Source organism: Pinus tabuliformis, chromosome 9 (genome assembly GCF_031772625.1).
Source record: "Pinus tabuliformis cultivar Carrire ecotype Pingquan chromosome 9, CPIR1, whole genome shotgun sequence".
Taxonomy (NCBI): domain Eukaryota; kingdom Viridiplantae; phylum Streptophyta; class Pinopsida; order Pinales; family Pinaceae; genus Pinus; species Pinus tabuliformis.
The window spans coordinates 479,789,481-479,810,219 of NC_142307.1; the positions used below are offsets into that span (position 1 = coordinate 479,789,481).

At 39.0% G+C, this 20,739-nt stretch overlaps 1 protein-coding gene across 5 annotated transcripts in view; it reads right to left on the reverse strand.

Moving 5' to 3' along the window:
- Positions 1 to 20,739, reverse strand: part of LOC149149301 (transmembrane protein-like protein) — a 483,547-nt gene that overhangs the window by 372,691 nt on the left and 90,117 nt on the right. For all 5 annotated transcript variants that reach the window (XR_016262832.1, XM_089440558.1, XM_089440556.1 and 2 more), the window contains one exon: positions 4,850 to 4,937. Coding sequence is in view for 4 of the 5 variants with exons in the window: in XM_089440556.1 (XP_089296682.1) it covers positions 4,850 to 4,937 (88 nt within the window). In the remaining variant the exon portion in view is untranslated. The remainder of the gene's footprint in view (positions 1 to 4,849; positions 4,938 to 20,739) is intronic.

The following is a 20,739-nucleotide window of genomic DNA, read 5'->3' on the forward strand; positions in this document are numbered from 1 at the left end:
TAATAATAGATAATAATTAATGAAAAGGTGTAAAAGTGTGTCTTACCAAAGAGACATGTCTCTTCATTTGAAAGGGCACCTCACCTAGTATCTATAATAGGGTCCCTCATTGTATTTCTACCATTCTATAAAATTATATATCAAGACATTTATTACAAATATATTATCTTCTTCAATAACAAGCCAAACGCTATTTGTTTGCTACATTGGTATCAGAGCCACATTAGGCTACCATTATATGCTCTAGGTCCTGAAATCATGGACGCATATTTCAAAGGATTAAGGAATTCTCATAAATCTCAATTAGAACTATTACAGGAAATAAGAGAAATAATTATAGGATGGTCGAAGGATTTAGACAACCAAGATGAGGTGGAAATGGTCAATCCACCTAAGGTCTTAGACACCGTCATTTCAGTTCGCATAGAGGAAGCAAAAAATAGCCCATGTTTCACCTAAAAATAAAGAAGAAATGTCCTTTATGCCTCTCAACTCTTCTCATCAGCCTTCTGCACCATTGCAATCTTCTAATTGTCCTTTGAACTTTTCTCATGAACCCTTTATACCATTCCACTCGTCTCATTGGCCCTCTGTATCTTTACAGTTTTCTCGTCAACCTTCTACACCATTACGATCATCTATTTAGGCTCCATCTAGAAACTCTGAGAAAATTACTGCAAGGCCCTCAATAACAGGTGTAGACATACCAGGTAGTGATGCCAATAACAAACGTATGAACGACACCATTTTAAATCTGAATGACATTTGTGAGCATCAGCATAATGCTACAAAAATTGTTTCCAATGTATTTCCTATCTCTAAAGCCAAGGCAAGTATTCTTTTGCATCACTTCGATTAGGATTCTAATAATGTGAATGAACAATGGTTTGCAGATGAGGAGAAAGTGAGGAATGCTATGGGCTTATTATCACAGCCCAATGAAAAACATAAGACCAAAGAAGCATAGAGGGAGGAGTTAAGTAACTGTCCAATATGACATCAAAGACATGAAGGCACTCAAGTACTACAGTCATTTTTGTTCCAATATTGTTGGCAGGCTTATATTCATACATCAATAAATGATGATGGTGCAAGATGCCTCACTTTACGATGTCCATATTGGGATCCACCATGCCGTGTTGTTGCGAGTGAAGATATGGTTTTTTCTTTGGGGTTATCTAAGGAAGATAATAGCAAATATAGAACATATCTTGTGAGGTCATATGTTGAACAAAACAGAGGGTTAAATGGTGTCCAACACCCGACTGTGAGTGTTGTGTGGAGGTTAACTTTATTTCTAATTTAAGGTCAGGAGGTTGTCGACAATTGCTCCTATAATTTTTGTTGGAACTGTTTACGGGAGTCTCATCGTGCAATCAACTGCGAGACAGTCAGAAAATGGGTTGATCAAATTAATGATAGTGATTCACTCAACGTGTACTAGATACTTAATAATTCCAAGCCTTGTCCAAAGTGTCAACCAATCGAGAAAATTCAAGGGTGTATGCATATGACATGTAGGCCTCCATGTGAGTTTCATTTTTGTTGGTTATGCCTTCGTAATTGATTTAACCATGACTCTACCCTTCTTTGCAACCAATATAAGCTTGATCTTGCAGCATTAGGAAGAGATGATGAGAACCAATCCAATTCGGCCTCCGACAATGTTATGAAAATGTTTGCTAAAGCATTTTTAGATAGATTGGCATTTTATCTGGAAGGATGGAAGGCAAATCAAAAGTTCGAGGAAAGGTACGGAGAATGGTACACATCATATGGTACAAATATATTTGTCGATAAGACCATCGTACAGTGAAAGCACACATGTACGGTCACATGGTGGGAAAAGTAATTTAGGAAAAACTTATTAATTACCTACACACACACACATATATATAGATAGGATTATATATATATATATATATATATATATAGAGAGAGAGAGAGAGAGAGAGAGATATCATATTAATTTAGCTTAATAATATGTGTAATAAAATAAAATAAAATTTTTAAGTAATTAATAGTTAGAAAAAAAAAGGATGGGGTTCGCAAGGAAGAAGACTAACCCCGACATGCCAAAGTCAAACCAGAGATAACCAACATGCACAACTATAGGGAATCTTGTTCATTATGCTTTGAGGACAAAGCATTCCTTAAAAGGGCGACAATGTAACAAATATAACAATAGATAATAATTAATGAAAATGTGTAAATGTGTCTTATCAAACAAACATGTCTCTTCATATGAAAGGGCACCCCTCCTAGTATTTATAATGGGGCCCCTCATTGTATTTCTATCATTCTATAAAATTATATATCTATCAAGACATTTATTACAAATATATTATTTCATCAATAACAAGCCAAACATTGTTTGTTTACTAATAGACCTGATTGCCCAATTGAGGGAAGGCACTAGTCTAGTTGTGGTGATCATCTTAAAATTCTACTTCTTTTCTTAAATTATTGGTAGCTAGGGTCTGGGTTTGGTTTAAATTCGCATGTTATGGTAATTTTACATTTATATATCAGGATTATATTGATAAAAATTGCATTTAATAAATTGAAAACTCAAAATGTAGCATTTATTGCATTTCCATCCCCAAAGTAGGATTGACATCTAGGTTCCTATTGTTGTTTTATGCATCTTAAACCATTAAAAACTTCAAAGGATTGCTTTTCCCTGGTATACCCTTTTATAGCCTTTAATATTTTATTAGATCCATTTTTTGGAAGCTAGTTCTTGGCTGCTATATAGCAGCCCTCTTCTATTCCATTGAGGTTGGTGGAAGAAATGTTTGATTGCTTGTATCTCTTATTACAGTCATCAAGGCCTTACTAGTGCCTTCCTCCATAACCATTAGACCTTATATCACCCTTGAGCCCTTGTTTATTGAAAATTTTGTTGGGTGATTTCTTTAGGGAAGCCTTCCTTGTGGGGATAACATCCACCACTAAATAGTTGGAGAGAGGCGACTGAGGTGACAGTGGTGGCTAATCTCTTGATGCCATAAGACCCAGGTTGCCTAGCGTGGCTTTGCACTAGGCCTAATATATTTTGTAGTAACAAGGACTTATCTTAAGAAGTGAGGGTTTAGGTGATAACAAGTCTCAAAATGCATATTCATTTACAAAGATAATAGAGCTTATTCATCCTACTCTAAAAACACAAAACTTCTCTGCTAAACTTTGCAGCAGAATAGGAACAGAAATAAATCACAGTCACACAATAGCAAAAAACAATATTTTTTCTAGGGAACCCAACTGGGAAAACCCTCTGCTTGTTTGAGAATTTTATTGAAGAAATTTGAGCAATAGATCTCTTACAAATACAACTTGTTTCAATCTGAAAACAAGCTTGTTTTCCTACCTTGAACCAGGCTTGAAACCCTTGCAAGATTGTTGATCCTTGCCTCCTAAATTTATGCGCACAAGCTTCTCTTGGCACACCTTTCTCTCACAAGCTCCACACATAAACTTGTGCAACCTTCTCACAAACCTGTGAGCTCTATTGTCTTGTCTCACCAACTCGTGCTCACAACACAATGATCAAATTTGTGCCTCCGTTCCTCCTTTTAAAACAATTTGAATGGCTAAGTTTAGTGAGTTTCTAATTAAGGAGTTTACTTTTGTGATTAATTGAGTTAGCATGAGTTAACTACTCATGCAACTCGTCTTATCTCAAATCAAGGACTTGAGACTCAAACACATGTTCTTTTCCTCAATTAACTTGCACTAGAAGACAAGTAACTCGTCCTTCCACTTTAACACATCAGTTAAGTGCTTCTAAACTCGTCCTGATTTTTAGGAATGATCCCTAAATTTTAGGACATCATACTAAATTATAGGAATTAACTCCTAACTTATAGGAACTAGTTAGGGTCAACACACCTAATCCAGGTTTCTCCAACCCAATCCTTCTTTCATAAGACAATGCTTAGATGCATTCAGCATCGAAGCTCTTCTGTTAGAAGTTAGAACCTGTTATATGATTTCATCATGATAAACTCAGCAAATAATAAATGGCGTCTCCATACAATCCACTTTGCTGCAAATCTTTCATAATTGGCAAGACCATTTCAAAGCCAACTTCCTTTTGTAGTTGAATCATTTCCTTGCTCTTTTCTTTGAGCAACATGACCAATCCTTTTCCTTACCACCAGTTTAGTAGGGGTTTTAAATTCTAAGTCATACCCCCAAACCTTGCAGATCATTTTTCCTCTTCTATCCAAGCAATCCTACAAAAGTAGAATGTCCTTAACTGCAGGATGAGGCACAAATACAATTACCTTGAGAGTTTTGAATATAGCTCCTGAAATGTTGTAAGGATTGGACCAAGGCATATGCCTGTTTCTCCAACATTGAATAACCCAATTCAGCTTCCCTCATTCTTTTGCTCGAATTCAACAAGTAATGCAAATTGAAGAGCCACCTTACAAAGGACAAATTAGTATAAAGTCCCTACCAACAGAGAAAGACAAATTTTTTGTGTCAACACCTACGGGACGAAACAATGGTATTGAATAGAAACTGCAATGGCAACCTGAAATTCTTAACGTCTGGAAAACACTGCCAAAAGGCAAAGGCACTGCTAGAATCTTCTACTTTCTTGCTGAAAATAAAAATAGGAGTGCTATCATTGTGCAAAAGAATGAGGAAAGTTTAAGTATATATGTTTTCTTTTGTTAGACAATATAACAACTAGGGTTAAACTCATATGATAAGCAAACAGGCTTTAGTGTAACCCAAGGTAATGAGTGCAACATTTTCTTAACATCTGATCATCATAAAGAGGTAAAGAATAAGCTGCAGCTGCACACACATTGACCAATAGCTCCAGAGACTCTACCTACTGATCCTGGAAGAGGGGGGCCTCCAGAACGCATGCATAACAATGGAGTGGTATCATTTGAAATGCCAATTAGATCTCTACCTCCCTGCAAAGAAGACAAAAGGGTGCTAGGTCAGCTCTGTACAAGGGAGGACACTTGGCAGAAACCAAAAGCTACAAAACAAGGAAATTTAGTTTCAAATTCTGCTTAAGAACCCTGAAGTCCAACTATGGTCCACATGGGCTCAATTAACGAATCAACTTCAAATAACAATTTTGAAGCAAAATGGTAAAAGAAGATGCTGAAATGCATTTGGAATGAAGGAATTAGGAAAGAACTGAAAGTATCATAATCAATTTAGCATATGAAACAAGTCCCAAGACTAGTAAAACACTCTTCCATTGCTATAATAATGCAGAAAATCACCTTTATTAAGTGCTGCTTTTATTACTTCATGGACGAAATAAGTGCATCATACATAAGAAAGTTACATGACACAACCAACCATACGAGGAAAATCATAAAATTGGCGCTGCTTGTGTTCTTTGTGGCAAGGATGTTTTTTGGATGTTAGGTGTGCAAAAAATAAGGATCTTCAGATAAGAAAATTTTAGTGTCCAACAAACGACCAAATGGTAGCTTAATGGGACTAAGAACAGTAGTGATATCATTAAGTACAAGTGCCCCGGCCACCCCAAAATGTTAAAGACGAGATAAAACAAGAAAAAACATGAACTTCATGAACTTAATATTTACATCAAAGAAGAGAAAGAAGAAAGAGTGCCAGAGATCAACTAGTTGTGCATAAGAGTCAAGACATGAGGACAAGGTAAGAGTGTGAGGGTGAAGTAGTATCTACTGCAGAAACAATCACCAAGAAAAATGCAATGCACTATCTAATGATGTTATCTAATGAGTGTCCAAGGTTTGAGAGGACATGGTTGGGTGATCATGTAGGCATCCCAAAGCCACGGGTAGATTTTCTCCTAGCACTTAAGGTTAAAGGAAAGAATCTCGTGATATGGCTCTAGCCCTTGGGTTGTTGATCTAACCTATGCAAACAACAAGTACGCCTACTCCTTGTGGGAAAAACTCAACCATTCTTAGACTTAAACGCTGTATTTGATTTCAATGACTCGATGCTTACTATGTCACTCACTTGGATCTGTTGGAAAATGTAACTAGTTTCTGTCTTCATAATTGTCATTGTACTCATCTCTTTATGTATATCTTATGCTACAAGAAAATGAAGAAAGAAAAATTTAATTTTAAGCATGGATTTCATCATGGGTTTCGGTCTTCATAATTGTCATTGCACTAATGTCATTATGTATATCTTATGCTACAAGAAAAAGAAGAAAGAAAAATATCATTTTAAGCATGGGTTTTATTCTTCATTTTAATTGATCTGTTACCCACCACCTATGGGTGACACCCATAGGAGAATTTTATCTCCTACATTGTCTTCAGTCGGCAGCCAACAGCCCCTTGCAGCCACCAGATAGCTCGATGTTCCATCATCTCTGCCACTTGAACCAGCCATTATGCACCCTCGTCTATTTGTCATGATCATATGTTTAAAGGTGGGCCTTCCAACCTTGAAGGCATCGCTTTCATTATGTAATTGGGTATTTTTTCTTACTTATCATGGACACTTCTGGGCATGGATTAGTGGGGGGAGTTGGCGGAAAGAATGGGCTTGGTCTGTACTCTTGCCCCCTCGTCAAACTTGGCAGTTAACCTTGCATCCTAGTCCTGTGGGATCTCCTTTATTGGCTAATAGCTTTAGGAGTGGAATTACATGGGAAAACCCGATTTTGGTTGTGGTCTCACTTCTTGACATCACATACATCACTCCCCTCCGCTCATTATAACCCCTTTTCACATATTTCCCATTCGGGTCCACATTTGTCCATTGGGTCCACAAAGAGTTAGCCCCTCCCCACCTTGTCCACACTTAGGGTCGAGCCTGGAACGTTTCTCGGAGGTTGATGCAACTAAAAAGAAAGTTAAAAGCATAATTTTGCCACTTGCAACAAGAAATGTACCATAAAATGCAAAAGAAGGCTAGGACATAAAAATTTAGCACGTGGGCAAAAGCCAAACATGAGCGCTGCTGCCCCTTATCATGGCCATCACCCTGGTTCCTAGGGCCCTTATCTGAGCCCATTGCATCATTAAGGAACCCATGATTGTCCCAACCCCTAATTGGTGATGAACTGCCCAACCTTAAGGGGATATTCATTGTTATATGATTCACATCATGCTCTCATTCCATAGAGCCCCAAGTAGTTATAAAACAAAAATTGTTAAAAGGCAAAAGGCATATGAAGAAGGGTGGAAAAATAAGGGCCGGGGTAAGTCATGTACCACGATTGCTCCCTCCTATATCTATACACCTATGTGTGGGCTTCCCTTGCTATAGCTAACCTTGTACCATGGCATGTGGCTTGGAGCCTTCCCTATTGCCCCACTCCATTCCATCATTATTTCATATGACACCTGCCATCTAACGGATGTACCATGGACCTGTCACTCCCTTAGAGGTTGAAACCACTTAATAGGGTCCTTGATTAACCTCCTTCTTGAACTTGGAGACACTTGTACACTCTAAAGCCCATTATGGAAGGGCATGCCACTATGAAGTGCCCACTTGGTTCCATGACTTGTAAGCTCATTTGCTCAATTACACTAATGATTTGTTGTACTGGAAGGTGAGGAGACACATTGGATCTTATGCAGGATTGTAGGTGGGTCTTCATCTTGGGGTTTGGTCTCCCTATACAGGGTCCAAGCCCTCCAGAGGGTCATATTGGCATTTATAGGGTGTGCGTTGAGAGCCATGGGTCTCCACTATAGCAGAGAGCAGATAGCCATGCCATGGGATCCTTTAGCACCATTCATTGCTCGCTCGTGTCCCACTTATTTGATGATGATGATGCACCTGGACCACCTTGCCCAACCGGCTACACACTTGCACCACACACTTGGCAGTTGATCCAAGGCCCAAATGGGGTTGTGTCTCACCATGGGAGACAAAAGGAGGGTTTGCATCATTGTTCTAGCCCTTGCAGATAGGATACATGCTTGTTCGATTCAGCTGCAGACAAATGAGGATGATTTTGTGCCCCCACAGCCAATTAGGGATACCACAGATCATTTGCTTGGAGATCAAGGAGCCATGCCCTTCATCGCTCTTTTAGGAGCCCTTCTATTCATTTGGGCACATGTTGGACTTCATTTAGCCTTCCAATGGCCCTCTTAGATACTTATCTATCATTTCGTCCCTCTTGAGAGGCTAATTATTCTTATTGTGGAGCTATTGATGGGCTTGTCAACAAAAGTATTGTTATTATGCACATTATTTTATTTTAGGGGGATTATCAGTCCAAATTAGGCCATTCGAAACTCTTAGAGAATTGTATAAATAGAAGAGAGGCATTCTCTCTCATTCATCATCACTTGGATTTGGGATATATTTTTCTAAAGATTTTGGACCTGCAATTTGTGGAATGATTTGGATGATTAAATGCATTTTGATGTGTGGAATATTTTTGCTATCTCTATTGGAGATTCTATTTTGTAAATGTGATGGACGAATATACTCTCTTATCATGTAAGTGCTCTTTTCATGCGAATTTCTTGATAATTTATGTCTAATGTATGGAACACTATTCTTTGATTTTGCTTGTGCCCTAAAAATTAATGAGAATTTATAAAACACTTGTAATCTTGACTCGTTGCATATGTTACTCATCTTGGCAAGAAGAACGAATTTCCTAGGGGCAGGTTGTGCACCTTTTACCTCGAAACTCCATCAAATCTTGCATATTGAAGTATAAAAGTCTAAAGTTGTCGTGTAGCTACATCCATCATCAATGAAGCTGCTTCTTTAGCCCTTCTTGAAGAGAAAAGTTCCCAAATCTTGATCATTTTGACTCCAATCTTCGCAATAGCCAAGCACTGGTCCTAGATACTTGGTGATGTAATGTTCCTTCCTAAATTTTCCTAATGTTTGGAAAATAAATTTTGACAATTTTGGTTAATATTAGCTCAAAGCAAATTTTGGTGGAAAACATAGGAGAAATGCCTTATTTGCATGCTAGTGGAATATGGGGCCCACATGAAATACGCACTTGGGAGGAAGGAATTTGAATTCCCTGAGGAAAATCGAATTGGTGGAGGGACCCACAAGGAATGCATGGCCAGCACTTATAAAAGGAAGGAATGAGGGAGCAATAGGGGTCTTTTGCCTATTTGAAAATCGAATTTTCCTTAGTTGTTCAGCTAAGCCAACATTGTGTTGTTTAGCACAAGAGCTTCCCAAGGAGAGAAGCTCAACCTTTCTTCAGTGGACTTTGAGTGCCACCTGTTGATCACTACGTGACAATGACCCATAGCAGTACACCTCCTTTTTCGCAAAAGGGATAGCGCTTGATCAACATGTCTGTGTCGTCCAGCTATCATCATCATCTTGATCATCATTTTATAATGTAAACCCATTACGCATGTGTATAATGTAAATAATCTCAACAGATCCGTGTCGTCTATGTAATTACCTAGGTAAACCCAATTTTCTAATGACGATCTACATACCGGGAGGTTTTTTGTCTCACCGATCCATTCTCGGATGGTCGGAAGAGTTTTCCTTCAGCCTTACCCCAAAACCGGAATGGATTTTGTCACTGGGATCTTAGGGGAGTCCTATTGTTTTAGATCGAGTCTATGTAAAAGTGATTTGGGAATAATCCTAACCATTTGGTTAGGTTATTTTATTATAAATTGCTTGATCTGTTGGATTATATTTGTGTTGCAGAATTGGGTAGTCTGTGAAGGGTCTTTTGCAAATGGGTTTTCCCCCTTAAAATGTAAAAAATGTAAAATCATGATGTAAAGTATCTTGAAGGTTGGAAAAATAATTTATCCCCTCATAGGTTAATTAATTAAATTTTCTGGCCAAAAGTTAATTAAAATCCTAAGCTAGAAATTTAATTAATTCTAGGTCCTAGACAAATTTAAATTCTCTGAAGGCAAAATTCGTCGGTCCTTAAAAATTAAATTTTAAGGGGTCTCGGGACTAAAGTAAATTGATTATTTTGCTAAATTTTAAGAATTTGGTCCCTGGGGTTAAGTCAAAGTCAAAATTTTGAAGAAATTAATTCAAAAATTTAATTTTTGAATTAATAAAATTCATTTAATTGAAAAATTCAAATTTCCTCAATAATTTAAAATTTCGACGGATGAGATTAAAAGAAATTTTGATCCTCATCAACACGATCGAGCTTGCTTTGATGAGGATCACTCGAACTAGCCGTTGGAGGATTTATCTTTAAATAGGAGGTCATTTGTCAGTCAGTAAATCCGATCTTTTGATCGTGTACTAAGCTCTCAAGCTCTCTTGTATACTTTTTTGAATTAATGCAAAAGTCTTTGGCGTTTCAACGTGTTGTAGTGTTCCTCTTCATGAATTTATGGTAACATTGTTTTAATTTCTGCTTAATATTATGTGAAAACTATCAATCAATATCTCTCTTAGAATAATCTAAATACAAGTATCTTATTCAATTTGTTGGATCTGTAATGACCCACTTATAGTAAATTAAAATTTATGAAATTAAATAAATTAAATTAAATCATTAAAATAAATAAATAAACTTTATTTCAAATTAAGATATCCAAATAAAATAAAATCAGATTTTGTTTATAAAAATCAACACGTATCATAATTTGGACACGGAGATGGAAGAAGTCGGTAAATGGAGACTTATAAGAAGGAAGGGATGGTTGGAGGAAGGGGGGGGTCGAAAGGAGGAGGAAAAATTGGTAATACAGAGTTTCTGAGCCTTGTTTGTTCTAAAGTTTTTGGGCACGGGGGAACAGATTGCAGCAATTGAGAAACAATCTGGACTGAGTACCTAGGTTGTACTTAGTTTGGCTGGGAGGTTATGGTCTTTTGGTAACGGGAGCGAAAGCTGGAGAAAATCTGAAGCTGGAACATATCTGAAGTCTCTTCTTCCGCAGAAAATCAAGTAGGTACTCCTCATCAAATCAGTCAATTTGATATAGGAAATTTTGTTAAATTTTAAAAACAAGTTTTACATTAGTTGTTTAATTATTTACAGGCTTTAATTTTGGGTAAATAGTTGTTTAATTATTTACAGGCTTTACAGGATCTAGGGTAACATTTTTAATTTTGATTGAAGTAGCAGGTATCTCTATTTCTTCAGAATTTTATTGTTGTTCTATTTTTCTACTTGATTTGATGGTTGATTTAGTGTTTGTAGAAGATCTCTTAGGTTCTCATTGAGCGTTTGGGAATAGTTCTCAGTTGAACCAGCCAACTCTCAACACATATTTTCTGAAGAGCCTACTTCATATAAGCCTCAGGATTTATCTAACGACAATCTTTTTTCTACAAGATGTTTTTGGGCTAGTACCTCTCTAAAATTTTAAAATCTTTTAAATATTTTGTGGAAATTTTGATAGATCTAGCTATCAAGATCCTTAGATTATCAGAGCTGGGAGCGGAGTTGGACTCATACTGTTAAGTTATGGTATGTTCTATGCTTAGAGCAGTTTACTTCTTTTTGTTATTATTATCCACAGATTAGCAATCACATGTACAGTAAGTAAAGTGCAGACAGAACATTAAACGATCGACAAAAAACAAGCCAAGACAAGAGACACAAGATGTGGCGGCTAGCCAGGGACAAACCCCAATATGGGGAAACCCTTTGATCAAATCTTCTTTTATCTTTAATAATTCAACAGAGAAAAATAGTACAAAAATCTTATTTATATCAGCAGCAGCAAACCCTAAATCAACGGCATCAACATCATCGGCATCACGGCATCATTGGCATCACCAGCATCAGCATCATCGGCATCAGCATCATCGGCATCACCAGCATCACCAGATTTTAGAGACAGCTTCACCTACTGCGCAGTTCTAAGAGAGAGTCTGATGGTCAATGCTGGTCAAACTTCCGATCTGTAGTTGCAGCCCTAAATTCTGTGTCCTTCCTTCCACACGTGTGAGAGAAGAGTCCCTTTCTGTGCAGTAGGAGAAGAGCCTCTTTTCTGCGCAGGAGAGAGAGAGATGTGATGAGATGTGTGGGGTGTACAAATGAGGAAAAAACCTCCTGTATTTATATACAAATGTTGATGATGAATAGATGCATCTATTGGGCCTCTGAGCCTACATGAGTTGTTGGTCGGCTTGATAATTATTCCATAATCAAAATAAATTCATATCTCCATAAATACTTATCGGAATCAGATGATCTTTAGATCAATCCTAGACCTCTTGACGAGAGGAATCTAGGAAAAATATTATCAGCTATGAATAAGGTGACCCACATGGAGTTTGGCCCTAGTTGCCAATTTTAACACTCCCTCTCAACTAGGGAGAACTTCATCAGCAATTCGTCTGTCTGTCGCTACTATTCATCCATCAAATGCACTGCCCTGTACAGCTTGACCCCTGCTCTACTCTGCTCTGATCTGCCTTGCTATGCTCTGTTATGCCTTGCTATGCTCTACTCTGCCTTGCTATGCTCTGCTCTGCCTTGCTATGCTATGCTTTGCTCTGCTCTGTTCTGCTCTGCTCGAACTATGAAGAAGAAGAAGAAGAAGTGATCGAGGATGTATCATACCATCCTCCACTGACTCAAAGTCAGTCTCAGAGTGTGTACCACTAGTCCCAGACCAGTCCTCAATCGACCCGAAGTCAGTGTCATAGTGGGTACAACTCCTACCACTGGTCCCAGACCAGTATCATTGATCCCAGATCAATGAAGATCATCCTAGCATAGGGAGTACGATAGATACAACGATGCATCCATCGGTACTACTATGGTCCCTATCCTCATTTCCCTGCTCATTGATCAGATGAGAGGTACTTCCCATGAGTCCCAGACTGCATGGGTAGGATGCCTCGACAAGAGAACTAATCATCCTGTCCACGAGAGCGAATCATCCTATCCCACAAGAGAGCGAATCATCCTGTACACAGGAGAGCGAATCATCATGTCCAGTGGATGCCACGGAGAACTAATCATCCTGGCCCACAGGAGAGCGAATCATCCTATTCCACAATCGCCATGGAGAACACATCATCCAGGCCTCACAGGAGAACTAATCATCCTGCTACACAATCGTCATGGAGAACACATCATCCAGACCTCACAGGAGAACTAATCATCCTGCTACACAATCGTCATGGAGAACACATCATCCAGACCTCACAGGAGAACTAATCATCTTGCTACATAGTCGCCACGGGGTGTCACAGGGAAAGTTTTGATTCTTTTACCCTGTACACGTACACCACCAGGGGATGGTGAGTCACCCTGTGGTCATATGTCACTCCAAGAAGTACCTCGCGCCCCCCCCCCCTCGGAGCTCCAAGAGCTCCATACATCATACAGGACCCTCATCAGAGGGTTTCTGAACGACACCAAGTCATTCTCGGAAAGTCAAAAATTTGACCTTTCCTAGGGGCTTTGTCAGAATGTCGGTGACCTATTCATCTGTACTGATATGTTGGAGCCTTATAGCTCCCCGCTGCACCATATCTCGAATATAGTGGTACCTGATATCGATATGCTTGGAGCGATCATGAAATACAGGATTCTCTGATAAACGAATCCCACTTTAGTTATCACATAGGATCACAGTGGTATCCAATGTAAATCCAAACAGCTCACTAAATAGCTTTCATAACCAGACTGCCTCACAGATGGCCATGCTAGCAACAATATACTCTGCCTTGGCGGTGCTCAAAGCCACCGACTTCTGCTTCCTGCTCATCCAGGATATCGAAGCAGATCCCAAGGAGAAACAGCACCCAGAAGTGCTCTTTCGGTCCACCATACTGCCTGCCCAATCAGCATCAGTATACCCAAGTAGTCTCACATCTCCGACAGTGTATCTTAACCCATAAGTAATTGTGCCACAAAGATATCTCAATAGATTCTTGGCACCAATCCAATGCATGTGGTAAGGTTCAACTATATGTTGACTCAACGTGTTGATTGCGAAGCATATATCTGGACAGGAGTTCACTAAGAACATTAATGCTCCGATGAATTGACGATACTCGGTGGCATTTCGTAAAACAGGTCCAGCAGCACTACCGCTTAACTTCTTAGAGTCAAGCTCCATTGGGGTAGTTACAGGCTTGCAATCCACCATACCGAATCTTTCCAATATCTTCACCACATATTTTTCTTGAGATAGGAAAATTTCCCTTGGCTTCTGCCAGACTTCAAGTCCTAGGAAAAAGTGCATCAGTCCTAGGTCCTTCATTTCAAATTTAGAAGCCAACTCCCTCTTACATTTGTGAATGAGAGGGTCTGCACCTGTTAGAAAGAGGTTGTCAACATACAACACCAGTATGAGAGGTTTGTCATCTTCAACCTTAAAGTAAAGGTTGGGATCGGCTTCACTCCTAGTGAATCCCGGCTTCATCAAGTAGCTATCGATCCTCTCATACCATGCTCGGGGTGCTTGCTTCAGCCCATAGAGGACCTTCTTCAACCTGAACACATGAGATTTTCGATCATAAATCTCAAATCCTTTAGGTTGCTCCACGTAGACCTCTTCTTTGATCGAACCATGCAAGAACGCAGTCTTAACATCCATTTGATGTAGATTCCATCCTTGTGAAGCCGCAAGGGCTATGATCGAGCGGATGGTGGTATATCTGGAGACAGGTGCAAATATCTCGTCATACTCTTTTTCTTTCGGTTCCTTGGTGTCAGCTTCTTGAGAGCTCCTCACTGTAGGAAGATTATTCACCTTGCTGAGAGCCATATCTTCGTCAAAGTTGACATCATGACTAATCACGACTTCCCTTTGACCGGCTACATAGATTTTGTAGTCCTTAGTATTTTCACCATAGCCCATGAAGATTCCTTTCTTTCTAGATGCACCCAATTTATTCATTTTCTCTTTCGGCACATGAAAATATATAGGGCTTCCAAAAATTCTAAAATGAGATATGTCAGGTTTCTTACCGGTGAACATTTCCTCAGGAGTCTTAGAACCCAATGCTTAATGAGGGCATCGGTTTTGTACATATACGGCGGTGTTTGCAACTTCGGCCCATAGAAACTTCAGAAGTCTTTGATCATGGAGCATGGCACGGACAGCTTCCACAATCGTACGGTTCTTCCTTTCGCCACACCATTCTGTTTAGGAGTATATGGTGTAGTAGTCTCCCTCTTAATGCCAGCCTCTTTACAAAAGTCATGAAACTCGTTAGATTTCATATTCAGTCCCATTATCAGTCCTTAAGATCTTGATCTTCTTTTCAGTTTGATTTTCGATCAAGGCTTTGAAGTGTCGAAACCAAGAGAACACTTCATCCTTCTTTTTCAAGAAGTATATCCAAGTCTTTCGAGAATAGTCATCTGTAAAAGTAAGGATATGAATATCCTCCCAAGGAGTTCATAGGCATCATACCAGATATGTCTGAGTGAACTAACTGTAATATATCGGAGGTCTTGCTTTGGCTTGAGGGGAATGGTCCCCTTTTGAGCTTTCCTTCGACACATCCCGGACATACACCTTCTTTCTCTACTCAGAATTCGGGCATCCCTGTTACCCTTTGTCTTACATCGGGTAGAGCTTTATAATGAAGGTGGGCAAACCTCCGATGCCAAAGTTCGGACTGAAGAGAGGTGTCACAAGACATGACACCTAGAGGACTTCCACCGACCTGATATAATGAATCAACTCGAAACCCAAGAGTAAAGGCATCTTTAACATTGTTTTTCCATACACGTACCTTGCCATCACTGAAGGTCACCTTGTAGCCTTTGTCTTCCATTGTCGAGATGGACACTAGGTTATTTTTGAGGTCAGGTACATATAATACATCCTAGAATTTCTAGCCTTCTTGAATGGAGGCCACCAAGCGCTTGTCGATAGAGTCCCGGATGATCTTCTTTGTTTTGACTTCACCGGTTTTCCATTTGTTCCTGGCAGCAGCGGGTGCATTTGATGGAGGCTCAACAATATTGCCTCTCACATGGTCCAACACTCCTTGATCTTCTAAGGTTAGATCGAGAGACATCTTCCATCCGTGATAGTCAGACTTCTCACGGAGCTTGTCTTCGGCGGGGAAGAGTGTTGAGGACCCCATAGTTCTTTTAGGATAGCCTTGCCAATCTTCTCTTCGGTGATTGCTCTTGCTCTTGCTCAGGCTTTGTCTTCACCTCAGCTCTGATACCATGTTAAGTTATGGTATGTTCTATGCTTAGAGCAGTTTACTTCTTTTTATTATTATTATCCACAGATTAGCAATCACATGTACAGTAAGTAAAGTGCAGATAGAACATTAAACGATCGACAGAAAACAAGCCAAGACAAAAGACACAAGATGTGGCGGCTAGCCAGGGACAAACCCCAATATGGGGAAACCCTTTGATCAAATCTTCTTTTATCTTTAATAATTCAGCAGAGATAAATAGTACAAAAATCTGATTTATATTAGCAGCAGCAAACCCTAGATCAGCGGCATCAGCATTAGCGGCATCAACATCATCGGCATCACCAGCATCATCATCATCACCAGCATCAGCATCATCAGCATCACCGACATCATCGGCATCACCGGCATCATCGGCATCAGCGTCACCGGCATCACCGGATTTTCAAGGAGAGAAGTTTCACCTACTGCGCATTTCTGAGAGAGTCTGATGGTCAATGCTGGTCAAACTTCCGATATGCAGTTGCAGCCCTAAATTCTGCGTCCTTCCTTCCACACGTGTGAGAGAAGAGTCCCTTTCTGCACAGTAGGAGAAGAGCCTCTTTTCTGCGCAGGAGAGAGAAAGAGATGTGATGAGATGTGTGTCTACAAATGAGGAAAAGACCTCCTGTATTTATATACAAATGTTGATGATGAATAGATGCGTCTGTTGGGTTTCTGAGCCTACATGAGTTGCTGGTTGGCTTGATAATTATTCCATAATCAAAATAAATTCAAATCTCCATAAATACTTATCAGAATCGGATGATCTTTAGATCAATCCTACACCTTTCGACGAGAGGAATCTAAGAAAAATATTATTAGCCATGAATAAGGTGACCCACATGGAGTTTGGCCCTAGTTGCAAATTTTAACACATACTCCTCAGATCTGATAGATCTGTAAATTATTTGTATAAATCTGTAAATTATTTGTATAGATCTGTTATTTACTTGTGTAGATCTGAAATTTTGTAACATAATTTTGAATTTTAACACTCGGGTTTTTGGGATTTTCTCTATTTTTGTACATATTGGGTATTGGGTTTTTCTCTTTTCACTTGTGCAGAAATAAATCTGAGAAATCAGCCAAGAAAATCTTCAGGTCTGAGCTAGATCTAGACCATGGAGGGTGAGATCTGAGCTTAAAGATTGTTTGCAGGAATAGATCTGAGAAATTAGCCAAGAAAATCTTCAGATCTAAGATTTTTTCAAGCAAATCTGGGGGTTTTGAGACAGATCAAGGCCCTGGAGGGTAATATCTTATCCCAAATCTTTTTACAAGGTCAGCCATTAAAGATTTTGCAATAAATTTGAAGATCTGAAGCAAAATAAATTTTTTCAGAACAAGAGTTTCAAGTTTTGGAGCTCCTAACCCCAAATCTGCCTTCTTCTAGCCCAACGCTAATTCTATTGGGCCTAGTGCTAGCTCTCATTGGTCCTAGATTGACTTGCTCCATTTCTGATTTGAGTATTTGATTTTCTGAAGCTAATCATTGGTGGGTTTTTGCATAAAATTTAGTAAAAATTTGTGTTTCAGGTATTGAAATTTTTTTTGGCAACTTGAGCAAGTGATCTGCAAGGCCTAGGGCCTAAGGGTTTGATCTCTAAACCATATTTTTCCTCACTGTTTGCTACAACAGTCACATACCTTTCTAATAGTGGTGAAAAACACATCTAAGTGGTTTGAAATTAACTAAAAAATTGTTAAATACATTAATAAGTCATTTATGTTTGATGTGTATCAAGAATTTGGCCTAGATCTACATTTTGAGTCACTGTTATCTCTGAATAATTATGTTTCTGAAGTCTGAAATATAACAGTGGAAAAATTTCATGTGGGTTAGCCTAAAATCAATTCCTAAGTTGTCTAATACATTAAGAAATTAATTTCTTGAGTTGTGCGTTCATCATTAGGCTTATTTCATGTTTTAATTGCTAGCTGTAATAAGTATATCAGATATGATATAATTCCGGAAATCACATCACAACAAGCTGAAAATTTTTGATAATTCATGTGGGCAAGTTTGGAAAAATTTCGGTAAATTTTTGGCATAAAGATATCATTGATAGCTTACTGTTTTCATTGTCATATTGCTGCTGTCATAAAGTTTTTCTTACTGCTGTCCTAAAAATTAATTTCTGAAAATTAAGTACTCTGTCATGGAATTGTGATAAAATGCATATCCTTTGTTTCATAAACTGAGTATTTTTTTTTAGCATCTGTTGACATTGATATCGAATTGCAAAGTTGTTTTTGTTCTCTTTGAGCTAAATTGTATCAAGAAGATTTGAAATAAGCTGGTGTTTTAACTATAGTATCTTCAAGATTTTATTTTCTAAGTCTTCATCTAAAAAAAGGCGAGCATTTCATTTGGGTAGTTGAGGGCTTTTGCGGCGTAAGTGTTTTCCCATTCTCGAGTCTAACTTCATCTCATCTTCCAGTGCATTTGCATATAACTTAACTTTGCATAGATAAAATTTACTTCCAAGCATAAGCTTGGTCGATAGATAGATAGATCTCCATCTGTCTTTTCTTGAGAAACCTGTTTTAATAGTACTTAAAATAGTGACCTTGCAGTCGTCAGAGCCACAGTTCTTTCCAGCGCCGGAGGCACCGCGTATGTTAGAATTTTAGGAGAGGTATCGTTAATCACACCTTAGTGTGCTTCTCCTAATCTTCTCTCTGCCAATTACTACGAAAGGAGATTTCAGTAAATAACCTCTGGTGTACCAGTTATCTTGCCCATGGTAGACGCTGGGTAGCCAAGTGCGGAGTGGATAACTACTGAAAGCATATAAGTAGAAAGCCCACACCAAGATGAGTGCTCTCCTATTCTTACTTCCCTGAGAGACCCTAGTCACGAACACGGCTGGGACAACGATGGGTTCTCTGTCCTTGTAGGGGATGGAGCGACAAAAGTATTGAGAATCCAAGATAAGGTCACAGCGAAGCGAGCCGTTTATCATTATGATAGGTGTCAAGTGGAAGTGCAGTGATGTATGCAGCTAAGGCACCCTAACAAACCGAGAGATTTGAACCGTGTTCCTACATGACCCGATCGATCTGATCAGGTACTAGCCATGTATTCTTTTCTTTGTTCAATTGTTTGACAACATGAAACTAGGAAACCAAAAGCTCTGCCCTCCCTCTCCGTCGAATAGAAGGGCAGAGGAGGGTTCTCTACCTGGCCCTAATCCTTTTCAGAATTGGGGCCTCACAATAATTAGCCAATATGCCTTTCTCGCATTTATGCCCTTCCCGATTCATGGTTTGAAATTCTGGTGTCCCAGGAGTAGAGGAAACACACCAACCCATCCCGAACTTAGTGGTTATAGTGTAGGGGAAGCCCATAGTGGTAAATTTTTGGCATACAGATATCATTGATAGCTTACTGTTTTCATTGTCATATTGTTGTTGTCATAAAGTTTTTCTTATTGTTGTCCTCAAAATTAATTTCCGAAAATTAAGTACTCTATCATGGAATTGAGATAAAATGCATATCCTTTGTTTCATAAACTGAGTATTTTTTTTAGGATCTGTTGACATTGATATCGAATTGCAAAGTTGTTTTTTTTTCTCTTTAAGCTAAATTGTATCAAGAAGATTTCAAATAAGTTGGTGTTTTAACTATAGTATCTTCAAGAGTTTATTTTTTAAGTCTTCATCTAAAAAGAGGCGAGCATTTCATTTGGGTAATTGAGGGCTTTTGCGGCATAAGTGTTTTCCCATTCTCGAGTCTAACTTCATCTCATCTTCCGGTGCATTTGCATATAAGTTAACTTTGCATAGATAAAATTTACTTCCAAGCATAAGCTTGGTCGATAGACAGATAGATCTCCATCCGTCTTTTCTTGAGAAGCCTATTTTAATAGTACTTAAAACGGTGACCTTGCAGTCGTCAGAGCCACAGTTCTCTGCAGCGCCGGAGGCACCGGGTATGTTAGAATTTCAGGAGAGGTATCGTTAATCACACCTTAGTGTGCTTCTCCTGATCTTCTCTCTGCCAATTACTACGAAATCAGGCTCAACATAGAAAGGATTGAAGGGTTCACATTTAAATAGGCATTTAACTAAAATTAACCAAGATTCTTGCATCTCACATTAGTTTTAGGATCTGCATTTCATATAAAATAGTCATTCATCTAAGCAGCAGTTGCTAATCGATTACTTGGTCTTAATTTCCCTAGCAAGATCGTTGACTCCATAAGGCATTGGTATCAATCGTTTAAAATCTAATCAAATCCTATAAGTCTTGCTAAATCTTAATCAAGTACTTGATCGCTTCACTGTGTCTCCCAAACTGGTTGGTTCCCAACTAGTTCTTCTTCATTCCACTTTTCCATAGGGTCTACCCCCCTTAGCCTATTGTAGGGAGACAACTTAAACAGAGAGATTGGGGATCAGGGTGACAGCCCCTGATCTGAGCCGTTGTCGCGGTGCCCAGACATTCTATGCGAAAACACCACCCAAGGAAGGTTTTCCTTCATTCGAGACTGGAAGAAACATCAGATACAGGTCCTACGCATTTCTAGGGTAGAACATGCAGTCCAGGAGCCACCGCTGCGCAGAGGGAGAATTCACTGGTTATTTGTGGAGCAGTGTTGTAGGGAAATTGTCCAGAGAAGCTACAGGAGCATCCTTCCATCATTT